Genomic DNA, 19,856 nt, shown 5'->3' with positions numbered 1-19,856 from the left:
AGAGTGCTCCAAGAAGTTCATAGAAAAATGTCATTATCTTTCAATTGCTGTTTTCCACACACCTTAGGAAGCCACCCCATATTATTTTTAGCTTTCTGTTTCAATTTAGAAATTCATTAATAAATATTAATCAGTAATAATCAAATCCAAAACTCGATGCCAGTGATCATAAATATATTCAAAATGGAGTATATGTGAAAATGGCATGGAGGCCACATCTGACATCCACTGTGACCATCCCCAGACCATTGCCACAAGTCAGCGTTCAGACGTGCCGCCACCCTCCATCTTCCTTTACCGTATGCTGACACTAACTATTCCTCCTACAGCACTCCGTGGTGGCTCGATAATCTTTCGCAGTGGCCACATCAAAATCACAGAAAATACTCATAGTTATGGGGGTTATCAGGCAAGTCAGGATCCTAAGACAGTAAGTATACCACCTTTGGTCCACAGAAATGCCTCTCCCCAGCTAGCACCCAAATCTCAGTCTCTTAGTCGCATGGCCCCTTGGCTTCTACCAATGTGGGCCAAGAAGCCCACAGCTGGCATAGTGCTTTTGTGTTGGCCTGCTAGCTTCAAAGTGGCCAGCTCAAAACCACCAGCCACTTCTTGGAACAAAGATGTTTTCTACTTCCGTAAAGAGTTATTGTTTTCAAAACCCACAGGGGGCAGTCTTACCCTGCCCTATTGTGTCACTATGAGACTGAATGGATTCGAGGACAGTGGGTGTTGTCCTCCTAGTTGGATAGGCTCTGTATGGTCCATCCCCTCCCTCACTGTCTCCCTGACACTGAAAGGAGACAGTGCCTTTGACTCATACTCTAGGCCCCAAAGTTTGCATCTCCCTGAAACAGACACTTTGTGAAACAAATGCTATAGAAAAAAGCTATAGTTCATTCTTTCCTCTGAAACAGGTACTTAGAGCCCATTTGCTTTAAATTAAAGTAGAGTGATAACAGTTATGCCAAACTAATTTTTGCTTTATCAGGCTTCAAATTGAGGAAATATTTTTGCAAAGTTGTATGTGCTGGCAAGAGTCAGCCATAGCAATAGTTTGCTTCCATGTTGGGTCGGCTTGTCTCACATGTAGGCCTATTCTGAGAACTAAAGGATACAATATTAAATTGGTGTCCCATCATGTTCTAAATAAAATGCTTTTTGAATATTGCCTTGACAACCTTAATAATACACAACTATTTCTGAAAATTCAGGGTATCATTACTTAGGACCACAACATGAGTTTTAATAGCATGATGCCAAAGCAAGCTCACACTCTTTACATGGTATCAATGATCTCACGGTAGGTGGAGTAATTTCTTTAGTCTTACTTAGTGTAGGGGGATCATGTAGCAGATAAATAAAATCTGAATTGGGGAGACAGCACCGATACACGCAAATGGTTGGAAATGTGCACATACTCTGAGGAAACCGTGGTGGGTTGTCGTTGACATCAGTCAGGGTGATGTTGACTGTTGTTGATCCTGAAAGCCCTCCAACTTGGCCGGCCATGTCTTTGGCTTGAATGACCACTGAGTAGTGTTCTCTGGCTTCTCTGTCCATGTTATGTAAGGCAGTTCTAATAACTCCTAGAATGATAAGAAATAAAAAATGATGAGCTACATGTTAAGTAAGAAGCTACAGAGATACATTTCTTTCATTTTAGAAATGTCTTATAAGCAACATGTATTTAAAAGATAGCAGTATTTCAAAGACACAAGTTAAAACTGTGAATGGATCACATTTAAAAAAATCTCATGGAAGCATTTGATTACAAATATATATCCAAACCCTTTCCATGAATTCTAAGCAAATTCAGAAACCATTTTCATGTGTTCCTTAAGTCCCCAAGAGGAAAGTCTAGCCCTGAAGCCTGATATGTTGAGCATTTGACAACATGTGCTAGTCAGAAGTGGTGGCACTTGACATGGTCATCTCACTATAAGCAGATGTTACTTTTCATCTTTACACAAGGGCCTACATAGTGTCCTGGCAGGATTGTCAAGTTTGATGATACAATGTGTTACAGGAGTGCAGACACTCAAGTAGAGCAATGTTAATGTGTATCAGGACTAAGAAGAGCACTAGCCTTGTCAGAAAGCAATAACAACAGCTAGATCCATCTATGGAAGCAAAGTAAAGTGAGGTCGTTGACTCAAATGTCATAGGAGAAAGCCACATTCCTTGTTTGATAGTAAGTGACAACAAAGGCATGTAGTGCACACTTTTATGCATGGTTAATTTGATTGACTAGAGGAATACAATACTGTTAACTACCCACACGTGGTTAATCATACGTACACCCACGCAAACATGTGTGTGCATTAACACATGTGCAACGCTAATAACTTTGGATATTGTTGTTTGTAGATTCTGTCAAGTGCCTTCCAACTCACAGCCACTTTGTGCACAACGGAAAGAGACACTGCGCAGTCCTGCCCCGTTCTTATAATTGTTCTTATATTTGAGTCCATTGTTGCAGCTCTTGTGTCCATTAGTCTTGTTGAAGGCTTTGCTCCATTTCACTGCCCCTCTATTTAACCAAGCCTGATGTCTTTCTCCAGGAACTGGTCTCTCCTGACAACGTGTCCAAAGTGGCTAACCTTGCCTCTCAGCAGGATTCTGGTTGTACTTCTAAGAAAGATTTATTTGATAGCTTTGTCAAAAACAGCAACCAGTTCCCTTGGAGTTGGCCTTGACTCATTGTATCTACATGTGTGGCAGAGCAGAGCTGCTCCATATGGTTTTACAAAATGGTTCACCGGGGATTTATTCCAAGGTTAATCTGGGTTGGCTCAAACTTCCAATTTCAGCAAATGAAGGGTATCAAGTTAGGTTCTCAGTTTGGGGGTGAGTCATCTTAGTGCTTAGTCATGTCTACCACCCACAAACTCTTAACTTTCATGAGAAGCGTCTCACATTTAAAAACTAGACATTCAAGTTTTGCTACAAGAGCAGTTACTGGGCCACAAAAGCCCAGATCCCATTCCCAAAGAGACAGATGATAAAGTCCTCTGTTTTCTCTTCCCATCACTGTTCATCCTTTCGAAACATTTTTGTTTTGACTACAAATATCCGGATTCTGCTACCTTTGAGAAATGCACCAGTGATTTTAATCAAACATTGTATTAGATAACAGTTCGATTCGTAGGACTGCACTGGTTGTAAAAGTTTTTAGCTGTTGTGCCTACTGTGGTGCTGTTGTAAGAGGCCAGCAAGTGTGTTCTCATTCATGAAGCCCAGGAAACACAGCAGCACTGCCTGAGAGGGTTTTCTAGGCTTCCTCTTTCAGGGAATCCTTTGTCAGCTATTTTCTCCCAGTGAACCAGGGGTGGGTTTTAACTGAAAACTTTTTGGTGACTTGCCAAGTGCTTAACCAGTATGTCACCATGGTGCCTTTGTAAGGAATCTTATGATGCATGTAGTACTTTTAAAATTGAAAAGAAGGATTAGTTGTTGTTGTTTTTATTATTATTATTTAAAAATCATTCTATTGGGGGCTCTTACAGCTCTTATCACAATGGATGGATACATCCATCCACTGCATCAACTACATTTGTACATAGGTTGCCATCATCATTTTCAAAACATTTCCTTTCTACTTGAGCCTTTGGTATCAACTCATTTCCCCCCCTTCCCCACCCTCCCTCTCTCATGAATCCTTGATCATTTACATATTTTTAAATGTATTATACCAATCTCTGTCTCCCTCCACCCACTTTTCTGTTGTATTGTCCCTCTGGGAGAGGGTTATATGTCTCTCATTGTGATCGGTTCCCCCTCTCTCCACCCATCTTCCCCTTATGTTGTTTTTTCAAACATGTAACACTAAAGGACTATTTTTCACTGAGCGGATTGGGTGTTTAATAACTTTGAGGCGAGAGCCTTAGGCAGGAGAGAAAAGAACGGATCCCATAGCTTTCAAGCATTGTGAGCATATAATTGAGGGAGTCCAGGAAAACGTTCCTGAAGCTAAACAGAAGTGAAAATTATTCTTATCAAATGAAATTATAATCACATGATAATAAATGATTTATCTAATTCATGCATATTAAAAGAGCCCCAAGCATCTTTACTAAAAAGAACAATGTCACATCACATGTGATAATTACTTATGTAGGAATTAAATTGAGGTAGAAATGAACAGAGAAGTTGTGAAAATATTTTGTACTTTCTAGAATTTGGAAAAATAAGATGCTTTTAAATATATTTAATAAATTTTAAATATTTTATTTAAAAAATAGATGTTTTTCCTAAGTAGTACATCTTTTAAGAGAGACTTGCTTCCAAAAGTTAGAAGTGAGAGATTATTTTCAAGGATACTGTTTTACAATAAAATCAGTAAAATGATGTGTTTCATAATATAAAAATCCAAGAGTAAATTAAATCATTGCATATTAAATTATATGTATCTCTTTATACAATTTAAATATTCATAATTAAAGGGGGTGCAAGAAGAAACAGAACATCCCCATGTTTTGAAATTTAATTTAACTAATTCCCCTCCCTTCTTTAATGATACAGCTACGTCCTACATTAATAAGAAGAAACTCACCAGCTACATTTTCTCCTAGGAAGAAGAAAATGTAGCCAGAGCTATGATATCCTTCTCAGAAATTATTTTCTAAGGACCCCTTTAAACTTACAAGTCACTTGAGGCTGGCCCTGTTGGACATGTTCTATGATGATCACCCCTGCAGCACATAGGAAACTAGGGAGTATTCTAGTCATACCTCAATGTGATAAAAAAAGCCCAAAAACAATCATAAAAAACTCGAATTCACTGCTATGGAGTGAATTTTGACTCATCGTGACCCAACAGGACAGAGTAGAACTGGACTTGTGGGTTCCCAAACTATAAACCTTTGGAGGAGTAAAAAGTCTCCTATTTCTCCTGAAGAACAGCTGGTAGTTTTGAACTGCTGCCAGGGAGGGTAGCAGCCCAACTCCTAAACCACCGTGCCATCAGCACTCCACCAATCTTTCCTAACATATGGCCCAAAGACCCCTTGTTGCTTGTAAGCTTTGGACATCCAGCTGTCCCACAGGATAGCAATAAAGCTGTTTGTTCCATTAAACATTCATAGTTTGGGACAACTTTGTGACCGTGTGCTTCAGATTAAAGCCTATCTTTCAATGGAAATTTTAAACAAGATATACCAAGACACTGAATCATTTATTGAAAGCTTTATATCAGGAGATGAAAGACAAAGCACAATCAAAGCAATGATGAATTTGGATGAATGTGGTCCAATCAGAGCAAAAGCAGAGGTCCAAGGAAAAAGGTGATGTCAACAGTTTCTGAGATATTTTGCATGTTCACTTACTGGAGGGCCAAACCATGAAAAAATAAGCTTATTATGTGTGTTAGGCCGGATTGACTAGAGAAACCAACCCAGGGACACTCACACATGTGTTAGAAAGAGCTTTCGATCAAGTGATAGCTGTAAATCAGGAAAACTCCCCATTCCAGTCCAACTCAAGTCCTTAAGTCTCTCTCCAGACTCATGACCTAGAAGGCAGGACTATCACAAGCCGGTGGGTTCAAAGTCCCATGGATCCAATGGCGGTGGGCGCATCTATCTCCAGGGCTCTTTCAGTAACCAGGGTCCGCCATGCGGAACCTGAAGGCAGAAAGAGGGGGTGGTTCCCAAGATCCTTCTGATGAGAAGGCCATGCCCATAAGTAGTCACCATGGAGCTGTGACCTGATTGACAGGCTGAATACCATCCCTCCACTTTTATCTGTCTTCAAGTTGACACAAAATTAGGTAACTATCACATTATGAGAGCGCTTTGAGAAAATTACCCAAAACCTTTGCAGAAGAAAATCTGGAAATGCATCATCAGAGAGTCCTTCTCCACCCCTACAATGTCCCTGCTCTTTCGTATCCTCAAACAAGGGCAATTTTGCAAGAGTTTCAGTGAGAAGCCTCAGAGACCTTTAATGGCACATTCTGACTCCTTTTTTCCTCCTAATCTTAGTAATCATTTAAAGTGCACTCATTCTATCCATTTTTTTCAATACATAATATAAAAATGATTGCAATCACATGGTTAAATTCCCAGCATTCTCAGTTTATCGGGATGGCCTGACTGGTATCAATGTTTTCAAAAGTGTCTTGAATTTCATGGAGTTTATTCTAAAAAATAAAGTTTATATATCTTTTTATTTGTGTCTTTAAAATCTATTTTCCCTGAGCTTCTTGAAGTTTCCTCATGGATATATGTCTATACTTTACTTACATCTGGTTTAAATCATCCAGAAGATTCTGTCTCCTAAGATGTAGATATTTATAGAAATAATATACACTGTGTTAGTATCTATTTTCCCAAATATGAAATCTAGTGTTCTCTGTCCATTGCTAGGATAAACTGTATTTAAGCAAGCCAAGTAGAAAATTATATTTAATTTTTTTGGTCCTGATTTTTTTTCTCTCTCTCTTCCTACCATATCCTTGTACCTACTAATTACAATGTAGGTTACTGTTGTCTTCCAAATAAAATCATTAAGGAGATAGACTGTGTGCTTGTAATTAAAACACTCTTAAAGAAAAAAAAAAAACAGTGAGCAGCTAAATAAATCCCCATAGATTTGTTCATTGTTCATTTGTTTAAAAACCAGAAAGATTCTCCTCTAGTCCATGCAGGCTAGCTGAGTGGTTATGGCATATTCTGAATTTTTGTGAGCTATGCCTCACTAGCAATGTTTACTTTCATATTTGAACAGGAATCGTTGCCTTCTATTCTCCTGTGATGCTAGCTTGAATCAACAGGATGTGATTACCTGTGTATCCTTTTGTTTTGTTTCTTATTACTTTCTTGGTAAAACGACTGTAGGTACCCCACTGCCTGCAAATTACCTTCTGACTACTGCTTCCCAATCACCCTGATATGTAGGAGCTTGTAACAGAGAATTACTCTCTGCTGAATACAAGTTCATAGCATTGAAAACTTGGCTGTGGTTATAAACATTACTTGTTGAGCCCGGCTCACCAGCCTGCCATATGTTTATGTTTTCTGGCTAATGATATTCATATGGCAAGAGCTCCTGTAGAATGCTTTCATAACATTTCTGCTCAATAGAAAAAAAATTAAGATTAGAATGTACAAATGTGATCCATTAGATAGTCCCTCAGAAGACTACAAAATAAAAAATGCCTGCTAGAAATTAGATCAGAAAAGAGCCCTGTTTCCATGGTGGATTCTTCTGGGGGCAGCTAACATCAAGCCTGGCAGTGGAGATTTAAGCATCCAAGGCACTTTACAGGAGAAAGAAGAAGCAGTCTGCTCCCCTAAAGATTGAAAGTCTTGGAAACCCTGGGGAGAAGTTCTAATTTGTCATACAGGTAGTCCTGCGTCGGAATGGACTGCATTGCAGTGGAGTGGGAACAGCCTAGAATAAACACAGCAAATAAAGCAAACTTCACGGGACCCACCTGCACTTCAAAGAGGATTGGAATTTCCTTCCATGCCTACATTACATATGTGCCCTTATGCTCAATTGCTCATACTTTGCTTCTTAATTGACTTGATTGCTTATTTATTCATTTACTGTCTATTGTGTTATAGAAAATATAACATGAGATACCCCCCCCCATGCAATTATAATGGGGAACATGAGTCATCAAATATATGAATCATATGGAATGTTGATTATCATGAAGGACTCTGTCTAGGACCATTTATTATAATTATTACCCATTGGGCTGTTATCTGCTTGGTTGGAAGTTCAAAACCACTATCAATTCTGTGGGAGAAAGACTGGGCTTTCTACTCCTATAAACAGTGATAGACTTAAAAAGCCACAGAGGGTTCGTCATGAGTCAGCATCGACTCAACAGCAGTAAGTCTGTAGTTTTTGCTACTGAATGGATAATACTGAGTTAGCGAGTTCCCATGTTTTTAAACAAGAGGGATGCTACAGATGCTGCAAGAAAGGGCTGTTCCACTGTGCGGATCTTAACAGATTCTGGATATCCTTGAGCAGATCGGACTTCCCAGAACACTTCGTTGTGCTCAGGCTGAACTTGTCCATGGGCAAAGAGTCAGTTTGGGCAACAGCACAAGGGCATACTGTATGGTTCAGGTAAGCTTGACTACTTCTTGAATCTGTCTGCTGAGACAATCATCAGAGAACCTGGGTTATCTGAAGAAGTGTGTGGCACCAGGATTCGAGGAAAGTTGATTAACAACTTGCAATATGGAGATGACACAACCTTGTTCCCTTAACTTGAGGAAGACTGGGAGCACTTGCAGATGAAGATCAAGGATCGCAGCATTACTACATAAAGAAGAACAAAATCCTCACAAGTGGATCAATAGGTAGCCTCATGATAAATGGAGAAAAGATTAAATGGTGAAGTAGCTTTCTCTGCCCTGGTTTCACAAGCAGTGCTCATGGAAGTAGCAGTAATGAGATAAAACGCGTGTTATATAGGGCAACTCTGCTGCACTAGACCTCTACAGAGTGTTGGAAACTAGGGGCTACATTGAGGATGAAGGTGTGACTGACCCAAGCCATTGTATTTAAGTATCCACATGGCATTTGCATGAGAAAGTTGGACATCGAATAAGGAAGACCGAAGAAGAATCGATGCATTTGAATTGTTTTGCTAGAGAAGAATATTGAAAGTACCTTGACTGCCAACATGAAAAACACATCTGTATTGGCAAAAATACAGCTAGAATGCTCCGTAGAGGCAAGGATGAGGAGAACTCGTCTTGCATACTTTGGACATATTGTCAGGAGAGACCTGTTTTTGGAGACGGACTTCATGTTTGATACAGGAGCAAGGCAGAGAGAGCGAGGAGGCGTTTTGAGGAGATGAATTCACACAGCTCTGTAACAATGGGCACAAACATACGAACAGCTGTGAGCATGGTGATGACCTTTGAGGGTTGTGTTCCACTGCACAGGTGGCTGCTATGGGTGGAAACTGACTTGATGGCGCCTAACACATGGTTTATTACATGGTAATCAGTGATAGGTTTGTGTCGTTACTTTCCCCAACAGCTTTTAAAAGATAATGTGATGCCCATGCTTTTCTGCATTGAGAGAGAAGAAACAAACCACCCTTCGAATCTAGATTATGTCCATCAGGAACAGGTGCAGAAATCTATTTCTCCTCCTCATCACTGAAGGCGGGCTGGATGGATTTCTGCTTTGTAAAAGACCGATGATGCAAAGGATTATGCAAAACAAAGCTGCTAACAGGCCAACAAAACTCAAAGATAAGATATGATAAAATTATCAGGGGTTCGTGGGGAGGGGGGGAGTGGGGAGGGAGGGGCAAATATGAGCTGACATCAAGGGCTCATGTGGAAAGCGGGTGTTGCAAGAATGATGAGGTCAACATATGTACTAATGTGCTGGACACAAGTGACATATGTCCAGATTGTGATGAGTTGTATGAGTCCCTAATAAAATGATTATTTAATTTAAAAAAAAAACAACCTCAAAGATATTCAGACACAATGGTGATCAAAAGGCATGCACATTGAGCCAGTTTTCCGAGTTCCCTAAACATGGCTGATGAAATAAGCCCTCCGTGCGAGGGGAAGAGATTGAATAAAGGCCTGTATCAAAGAAGTGCCTGCTATCATGGCCAGTTGGTAGGGAAATAGGGCTTCCCTTAAACACGGAGATGGGGGAATAGTAGAGATCAAGTGCTCATTGATTAAAATACCCTCTCAACATCTCGACGTTCTGTACCTCATATGACCAAAAGTTCTCTAGATGACTTTGCAGAGAGTAAAGTTTGACTAAAAGCAAATAATAATAATATCTGTTCTGACCATGCCTACTTTGAGCCATGTTATGTCCACAGCTACGGCTACACGTGTGAAAGTCTAAGTTTCCAATGGACTCAGCTTCAGGTTTTAGGTTCAGCTTCAGGTTTCAGATGTTTTGCTGTGTTTCTGTTATTATTTTATTCTTTTAAAACTGTGTTGGCTCTCCTATGAGACTGGCTTCTTAGTGTTAAAAAGAAACAACAGCATATTGTTTGCAGCTTGCAGCTATGGCTCATGGACTTGACCATCATCAGTTCACTGAAGGAGACATTTTTATGGTTTAGCAGAGAGATTCACTCTTTCCTCCTCAGCACTTGTTCTCTTCCTGTCTGTAAAATGGATTGGAGACATTTTATTTCGTCTGAAGGGAAACAGAAGGAGAATTCACATGCTTTAAACACAAACTGTGACTTGGACACTCCTTCCTTAGCCTTCACTGCCTGCTCCCCCACAAGCCTCTGGCAGCAAAAACTCAGAGTGTAAGTCACTTTAACCAGCTCACACAAGCATGACGCTAGGAAACCTGAATTCTAACCCACAACTTCGTGATCCTGTGCAATCTCCTTTGAATTTACCATAATGGTGGTATGAATTGACTTGTTTCCCTTCCCCTTATGCTTATAGATATAATCCCATTTGAGAATTTATTTTCTTTGTCATCATATTGAAGCAGTTTCCTGTTAACTATGCCTTTAATTTATTTCTTTTGAGATCTAAGAGAGCCGACTGAGCAAGCATCCAGGAAAGGAAGCACAGATTCCCGCAGTGAAGAAGGGATGCCGGGAGATGATCACCAAGCAGCCAAGGGAGAGAACCTGAAAGAGGCGAGTACCTCTCACAAGGGAGACAGAGAGAGGAATTCAGATGTTTAGCCTGATAAACTATGTGCCTGGTTGTACAGTTGTTATGGGATGGGTCTGCAAACATCAAGGTCAGCAGTTTGAAAACACCAGTAACTATGGGAGAGACATGAGCCTTTCTACTCCTAGAAAGTAACCCACAGGGCCAGATCTACCCTGTCCCACAGGTTTACTATGAGCTTGAATTGACTCAATGGTGGTGAGTTTGAGGTTCTTGAGGTCAGTTATGAGGAAATACATTTCTGTTTATTCAAGCCACCAGTTGTGGGCTTTCTGTATAGCTACACTAGACCACTGAAACAACTTGTATAGGCACCAATGATCAAGCCATTGAATCATGTGTAGCCTATAATGGATGTCTGAGTTAGCTTTAGAAACAAAAATAGAAATATCATCTTTGTACTTGAAGTCAGCCATGGGAAAGTGATTTCACTGTGGATATCATAAGGGTTAGTAGGTTAGTACTTGATTTATTATTGTTTTGGTGACTATGCAGGCTTGAGAAAGTCTTAGAGAGAATAGTAATACAACAGTAAATTCAAATGAGTTGTGTCTGCACTCATTATATCATAGCTATCAAGAAAATGGATGGGTTATTCTAGTTACACTTTAAAATTATTTTTCACGCCAACAAATATTTTATTGAAATGTAGCTCAGTCAATTTGTGAAAAAATGTCATATCAACCTGTGTTTATGTGTACATTTAATGTAGACCAAAACCTCACAAACATACACGGGAACTATATTTATTTGCAAATGACAAGAATAAGTTCTTTGCTGAACTGGAAAGTTGTCAAGGATTTATGTGCAGGCAAATTTTTTCAAACAATCACTGAACTTCAACAATAAGTTGGGTATGTATGAACCAGTATCAAATATCAGTGCACATCTTTTGTTAAAACGAGTTACTTTTAGGAAAATGTTAATGAAGAACATTATATAATAATTATTGGTTAACTGTAAGCTACATATCCTTTAGAACACTAATTTATAATAAACATACGCTCATAGCCAGCCAAATATGTCTCCCGTTTAAAATAATTTACCAGAGTACATCTAGAAGCTTTTGAACAAAGAAGTAATGTGATTTGATTTAGTTAGTATGATTGCTTTGATATTTATGTTGGGACCAGACTGTCTGGAACAAGAATAGTAACAAGACCGGCTAAGAGATTATTACAATAAAGGCTATCAAAGAAGTGAGGAGATGTGGCCTTTTGCTGACTTATGTTCATCTTGTTATTACTTGTTGTCAAATCAATTCCCTCTCATAACAACCCAATCCAAGAGAACAGAACCCTGTCTGGTCGGATGCCCTTCTTACAATCGTTCTTCTGTTTGAACCCGTTGTTGCAGCCTCTGTGTCAATGCATCGTGTCCAGGGTCTTTCTCTTTTGTGCTGCCCCCCTAAGTAGAAGGTTAGATGTAGCCCTGAACCATGGACTGCCAAAAGAACAAACTTATTTGTCTTGGAAGAAGTACAGCCAGACGCTCCGTAGAGGCAAGAATGGAGAGACTTCATCTTACATACTTTGCATATGTTGTCAGGAGCCATCAGTCACTGCAGATGGACCCTATAGTTGGTAAAGTCGAGGGTCAGTGAAAAGAGGAAGCCCCTCGAGGACATGGATGTACCCAGTGGCTACAACCAGGGCTTCACCCAGAAGAACAATTTTGAGTATGGCCCAGGACTGGGCAGGGTTTTGTTCTTTGTTGCATAAGGTTACTATGGCTTGGAACTGACTTGAGGGCATCTAATAGCAGCAACAGTAACAACAACAGGGGGGTTAAGATGTTCGCATCCCAATCTGGACCTCGTTCCCCCTCTAGTAATTAGTAACCATAGCTTACCTGGTTCTGGATTACAAAATGAAGAGAAATGGCATTTCATGCATTATCAAAAATAATGTATCTGATTTACTTTGAAATACAATGCTATCTGTGATATTGATTCAGCGCAAGGAAGCACAGTGAATACAATTATGATTCAGGTTGACCAGCAACCCGTTGTCTATTGGTGTCAAAGGAGTACAGGAAATAGGCTTCACAATAGATGTAAATGTAGCATAAATATAACATTGAAAGTTATGGATGGGACTGTGTAGAGAGACTAAAACTTTGAGTTGCCGTGAATTGTGTTCTGCTTTCTTGGGAAGTACCTGCATCAATCTTGTAAGCTCTTCTGTCTGCACAAGTAAGTACCCAATGAAGACCAGGTCCCCACTCCATGCATGCCACCCGGGACTGATGGTTTGATCTGCCATCAAGCACGCATTTGTGAAAGTCTCCTTGACTTCCCATGTCCTTTTTGAGTTCTGCATATCAACCAATGCTTGAATACCATTAAGGCCTAATGTTGTTATCCCCCATCAGGATAATATGCCTTCGTTTTGGTGTGTTCTTGTCCCATTTAATAAATGTTTTCTTAAAAAATAGAACACTAAAACAATGAATCCGACTTTTGTGACTGGGAGGGAAAAAAGAGAAGCAACAGTGATCCCTAGGAGAGACAGGAAGCAAGAAAGTCTGGCATTTTGGAACTAAGTGATGAAGTGCTTTAAGGAAGAGAAACTGGTCCAGTGTGACAAATATTTCTGCTATGTCAGGTTGAATGTGACCTGAGCATTGTGCAGAGTGAATTGGAGTCAGGGTCATCCATTAGGAAGACAAGGCAGTCTGACCTAAACTTTTTAACAGTGGATGTGAAACGGAGAGAAAGGTTTATGAGGCATTTTGGAGAATATGTTTCAGGACAAGAAGATTAATTGGAAGTAGTGGGAGGGGAATAGAGGGATTCAAGTGGCGACCAGATATTTGACTTCAGACAGAAGTCAATGCAGAGACCTACTGGAATCTAAGGGAAAAAAATCAGCTTTGGAGGTGATGAGAGTTAAGGGTTGGTTTTGGCGACTTTAAAATATTTATAATTTAAAAGACTTATGAGTACTGAAATGTGCACAGGAGAAAGGTCTGCGTTGGTGAGTCATGATAGTGATATAGATAAGAACAGAGATAAACTCATAGTCACTCAGCAAGGATGGAAAGAGTGCCACTCCCGATTACAGTTAAATTCCTAAATTACTCTGTATAATTTCGCAGTCCTTGACTCTTGTGCTAAAAAATTTCAATCATGAAGTGAAAGTATTCTGCATAAAAAGTGAGTAACAATAATCAAATGAATATGAAAAGTAAGACAGAGAATCATTTTGAGTAAATTTAATAATCATTGAATTTTTCCATACACAATTATTGGCCATAGCGGACTGAACAAATCCTTTATCATAACCAGGTACATTTCATTTCAGAGTCAATTTGAAAGTGTGATGACATGAAATTTGTAGTTTCTTTTGCACCACCTAGGGCTTCTTTAAGGAACTCTGTGCTTTATGAGCTTAGGAAACACAAGGTTAGTAGTTCTAACCCACTAGCCACTCTGGTGAGGTTTTATGCTCAGCAAAAGATTTCTAACTTGGGAAACCCACACAGGTAGTTCTACTTCACTTGAAAGGGGTGGTGTGAATCAGAATCAACTCACTGGCAGGAGGTTTGTTGTTTGTTTTGGTTTGCAAGGGTCATTGGGGCTGTTGACCAAAATAGATCAAATTTCTTCATGTAGAGGAGAAAAGCTTTATAAATATAAACTAATTTAAAAAGTCAAGATAGAGAAATATTTGATGTCCTTAAATTGCTAATTGAAACTCTCCTTTCCTTCCCAGATTTGTGCCTCTGCTTTACCAGATCTGTCAATTGTCAAGGTGACTTCTCTTTTGTCAAACTATACCCTAGATCACAACTGTCGACTGAAACTATGAGAATTCATGACTCTGTCTTATTGTAGATTCATATTTTTAATGCTATTTTTACATTTCCAGAAGCATCTGGCTTTTCTGTAGATGGCCCAGAATCCTATAGTCTGTGGTACTGGCTCTCTGCATCTAGTGCTAAGGCCTTTTGGATGCACTCATAAGTCCTATAGTACTTCCCTATTTCATTTCTTAGCAGTGGGACCTGGCAAAAACAATAAGGTATTTAAAAAATAAGGAATATTCAATTAATAAAAGTAAAAAAAAAAGGCAGGCTTAAGATAGAAATCTAGTTCCTGGGATACATTTGAAAATTCCTTGCATAGACTAATTAAATACCTGAAAAATTAGTTTATTGTAGTGCAAGAAAAAGTAACAGCTTAAACGAAGTCGACCTGAAATAGGCGATTAACATGGCAGATAATGTCTGAGGCGGAAAAGCTAAAGAAGGCATTGATTGAGAGAGTTAGGATTTTTTCTCATTAAAATCAACCTAGACATCATACCACTTTTGTTGATTTAGCACCTTTCTTTGCTTATGGTAACGCTGCTCACTCTTGGACTGCCAAAGAACTTATAAAGGTCTCTCCCCAGATTCAAGCTCCATTTGTCAAAGTCCCTGCAGGAGCTCGCCCAGCGGGAGGATAAGCATCATGCTCCGCAGAATTTTGCTTTCAGAAATCATTCTAAAGGGAATTCGTGAAAGTGGGAGCTCCCAAAGAAACCACAGGCAAGCCATCAGACTGAATTTGTCCATGCAGATGGATAGCTATTGGAGTGGAGAAGCTACACTAATTTACAACATTTGCATATCTCCTATTAGATCAGATGCAAGCCCCCCAAAAAGTTACTAACAGTCATCTCAACTTTAATGTTAGTGTACGTCTTACTTACAAAACCAATTATTCACCCTAGCAAAGCCTGACTACCTCCTTCGAGTGACTATTTCAAAGTTGCTTATTTTTTCTTTGTTGTTAAAAAACTGGTTTACATAATATTCATTTCTAAAGTTATTATTGCTGTGGGTGAGTGGCAGGCCAGAGAACAGCTTGTGACTTGGTATCAGTTGATAGCGATTAAAAGAAGAGGGGACCGCCAGTCACAGGAAGATATCTTGCTTGGGAAAGAACAGAGTCAGCCAAGAAGAGGACGACTTTTCAACAAGAAGGATGGACACAGCAGTTACAACGATGAGCTCAGACAGAGCAGTAATTAAGAGCATAGCGCAGGAGCAGGTAGTGGTAACTCTGGACTCTGTGAGTCAGAACCAGGTCAACTGTTACTAATTCCTGTGAAATCAAAAGCACCGCATACAGACCATTGTTTGGCCTCTTCTTAACTTTGAGGTTAGAGTCCAACCATAACCACAAGCATTCGATCCATCCTGTGTAGATTGTGATGGCTGCTGTTCTTGTTAGGTGCCTTCTAGTTTGTTCAACCTCAGAGCAATGCTACACACAACAAAAAGACACACTGCCTGAAGCTGCACCATCCTCAATATTGTTCCTATGCCGGAGCCCATTGTTGCAGCCCCTGTGCCAATCTCTTTTGTTGAGAGCCTTCTTCTTTTGCACTGCTTTCGACTTTACCAAGCATGCTGCCCTGTTCCAGTACTGGTCTCTCCGGACAGCATGTGCAGGGTAGACAAGACCAAGCCTTGGCGTCCCTGACTCGAAGGAGCACTCTGGCTGTACTTCTGGCCAGAAAGATTTGTTTGTGCTTTAGGCAGCCCACAGTTATCAACAGTTTGTCCTTTCTTCTTCCTCCTCTGGCCTTTGAAAGTGATTGCTTCCTACCTTTTGCTTAAAAAAACCCAAAAACCAGAAAGATCCCTATATAGGCAGATATGTAAATCCATATATATATGTATATATGTATATATATATGCAGAAGTGACCTTATTTTTCCATTTATATTAGTTTTAACACACTTAATCTATGCTGTAAATTTTCTCTAGTTTACGTCTTCATTATGCCATTTAAGATTCAAATGATTCTGAAATCCTCTTTGTTTCCCAATTGCCTTTGTAATAATAATATCTGTTCTCTTCTTCAATGTGAGAAATCTTTTATATTGTAATCTCCCTGCTGTAGAAATTTGGCAAGGACACTGTTGCCAGTTATTTACAATAAACAAAATTACTCAGGGCTTTGTTGAAAGGCATAGAGAGTTTCCTTGTAAGGAACATAATCATTTCTTATGTTCATAAGCTTTGATGATGAGCTTATAGTGCACCTTCTGAACTAATGAAATGATAATCACAATCGTCCAATGTGTGCAATCAAAAATCATTCAGAAGTATCATGCTGTAGATTGAATTATGCTTCCCTCAAATCATTTGTTATAAATTCTTAGCTCTATACCTGTGCACAGGTTCCCATTGGGGAAGAGTAATTTATTTGTGAGGCGAATGAGGTTAACACAATATAGGATGTGTCTTAAGTCAATCACTTTTGGATATAAAATAGCAGAGCATGCACACACAAAGAGCGAGATTAACGAGGAAGAGATTTGACATGAAGATTCCTAAGGAAGGTGGAAATTGAAGAGACGAGTATCTTTTTCCAAAACAAACAGGAGAAGCCTTTTTCTAGAGCCAGTATTCTGATTCTGATTGAAGACTTGTATCCTAATCTGTAAGAAAATAAATCTGTCTGGTAAAGCCACCGATTCATGGTGATTCTGCTACAGTAACACTTAGAAATGAAGACAGGTCACAGACTATTAATTCCATTACAACTACACGGCTAAGGAACTGTTAAAATTACGCCTTATTCTCCTTTAATATTTTGAGAATTTACTGTACCTTTTGCTATTTTTATAACTTCATGTTTTAGATATTAATTATTTCCTTTAATCACTGGGAGTTTTCCTTCACTATATTGGTAGATTAATTTACATGAATGGCAGAATTTTCCTTGTGGTATAGTGAGGGTTTAGAAGGCTGGAGTTAGCCGTGTACACTCAAAACTTGGCTCCACCATTTCCGTGCCTAATATTTTCCACTTTAAAATAAAAATGGAAATATTACCCACTTTACTTGATTCATGTGAATTTATATTAGTTAAAACACAAAAATATTTACACCAGTGTCCTTCCCATAGTAAATATTCAATAGTTGTCTACTTTATAAAAATAATATTTATAATTTTCAATTTTAGTCAAAAACAGATGTCTATTGCTTTTTCAAAGCTTAGGCAAGCCAAAGTCTTACCATTTCTGAACTGTTCTCTGATGTTTTTTCCATCAGTGATTTAAGAGTGGTGACCTATTTGTTTTGTTTTGCCTGTGCATCCGCTTCAGCTACAACTCTATCTGTCACTCTGGGGAATTGTCTTTTCCTGTTAGCGATTCCATTGAGAAAGGCACTTCTAACTGTTTTCCACAGGTTTGTAACACGAAATTTGCCTGTACCAAATGTAAAGTTATTTTCTCTTTATTCTTTTTGTTTTTCAATCTACTAATGATAAAATCTGGTGTTCTCAGTACCCAAGGCAGCCTCCCTTATTTCTTGAAGGGTCTTCTGCAACCTTGTTATCAAGTCTTCATCCCCTGCTATCGGAGCCTTGCCTGTGTAGTATGCGTGTCGGTGACATTAGGATGGGCGTCACCTATTGCAGAAACTCATGGTATCATCTGGCACCCCCCATACACCTACCCTCAAGGGGAGAAAACACGCAGTAGTTTTTGGTGTTAATGTTACTTATAAATCATAATTCCCCTATATTACTTAGTGTCATGGAACTAGTAGTGACATAATTAGCAAAAATTAAAATGATACCTTTGATTTACAATAGCAAGTGGCTATAAAACCATGCGATTCAAAACATTGTAATTGGGTTATACAGAAAGCTTCGAAGGTTCAAAAAGTGAATTAACATAGAGTATAAATAGGAGTCCTGGTCGTGTAGCAGTTATGTGCTGAGCTGCTGCCAAAAGAGCCAGCAGTTTAAAACCACTAACTGCTCCATAGGAAAAATAGGAGGGTTGGCTCCTCCAAAGAGGTCCAATTTCTGCACTCCACATGGGGCAGTTCTATCCCGTTTTATACGGTTGTTCTGAGTTGGGATTCACTCGACGGCAGTGAGATTGTTTGACTTTCTGAGTATATTAATACACATAATATGGGTTTACAAAGAATATTCTCTTTGTTTTCATTAATGTTGTTGCTGTCAGGTGCTGGAGAATCCACTTAGACTCACAGCATCTGTCCACAACAGGCTATAACACTCCTGGTCCTGGGACAGCTTCACAATCACTACTGTGTTTGAGCCTGTTGTAGCCACTGTGTCAATCCAGATAAGTAACTTCAGTTATGCTTTTATATTAAGAAATACAGTGATAGTGAAGCACTGCAGACATATTTTATATACAGTTGTTTGTTGTCACCCCTCTGACAATTTGAGCCAGATCCCCCCACGTGTGTAGCTGCATATAAATACAGAGATGCAGTTTCATTAATTACTTAAGATGCCTTTTCAAGCTATAGTCTTTGTCATTCACAGCAAAATAGGTGTTTGGCCCATTAAGGGCATTGAATCATTTGGTAAAAGTGCAAATATGAGGTATGGAACCACCGACAGGATGGAGCTGTACAAATAAGGATTACGAAACCCTATTGTGGGAATTGGGCAATTTTGCCATGGTGCTAGGCATTCCATAGGAAGAAGAGGGGATCTGGCTGTCACTTAAAAAGAGGAAAAGAGCGGGCAGAACACCTTTGGAACTTAGGTGTCTACTAGAACCAGGAGAAAGAGAGATGTAATAGCAGAGGCAATGAGCAGCCATCCAGAGACATTTAGGCAGCAGCGGATGCATTGGGCTTCCAGGCTCATGGAGAAAGAAAGCTGAGCTTTGGGAAGGAGGCTTGCTGGTAGAATAGGGTATCCTCATAAGCTTGGTGAAATTAGGCTTGCTGATCAAAGGAGATACCTTGATTGACATTGGATTGTTGTAGGTAGTGGAGTGTTGTGCCCCTAGACACTTATTGGCAGAGTTGAAGAACTTTGTGACACTTGCCAGACCATGGCGAAGACCCAACTAACTGTAAAGTCAGGGACCAAAGAGAAAACTCCCTCTCAGTCCAACTTTGAAGAGGCTATCCTGGTCCAAGAACTGTATCCTGATCACCCTTGTAATGTGCTCCTTCCTTTGTCACCTCCGTCTTTGTGAGCATTATCTGTGAGCCTGGTGTTGTCCTTGTAACAAGTCACTGAACACTGAAGAGAAGTAGAGAGTGGTGTGGGAAGGATGGCTGGAATCAGAATTAGTAGAAGGTTTGGAGGGCAGAGGCATGTTCGACCTCCTTCCCGTAGGCCTCATGGCAGGGTATTCTACTTTTCTCTGGGGAAATTAAAGGAGTGAGAGGAATTCAGACTAGAACTATATGCCAAGCATT

The 19,856-nt window shown here is 39.6% G+C and overlaps 1 protein-coding gene across 4 annotated transcripts in view; it reads right to left on the bottom strand.

Moving 5' to 3' along the window:
- The window catches only part of CDH18 (cadherin 18), a 653,448-nt gene that overhangs the window by 137,727 nt on the left and 495,865 nt on the right, over window positions 1-19,856 (bottom strand). For all 4 annotated transcript variants that reach the window (XM_045285189.1, XM_004698093.2, XM_013008043.3 and 1 more), the window contains exon 5: window positions 1,422-1,589. In XM_045285189.1, coding sequence (XP_045141124.1) covers window positions 1,422-1,589 — 168 coding nt within the window. The remainder of the gene's footprint in view (window positions 1-1,421; window positions 1,590-19,856) is intronic.

The sequence above is a fragment of the Echinops telfairi genome, unplaced genomic scaffold (assembly GCF_000313985.2).
Source record: "Echinops telfairi isolate 266 unplaced genomic scaffold, ASM31398v2 ScPeMD7_7469;HRSCAF=8507_1, whole genome shotgun sequence".
In the NCBI taxonomy this organism is placed as follows: Eukaryota; Metazoa; Chordata; class Mammalia; order Afrosoricida; family Tenrecidae; genus Echinops; species Echinops telfairi.
The sequence above is the reverse complement of the archived record's forward strand: the minus strand, read 5'-3'. Positions and strand labels throughout refer to the sequence as shown.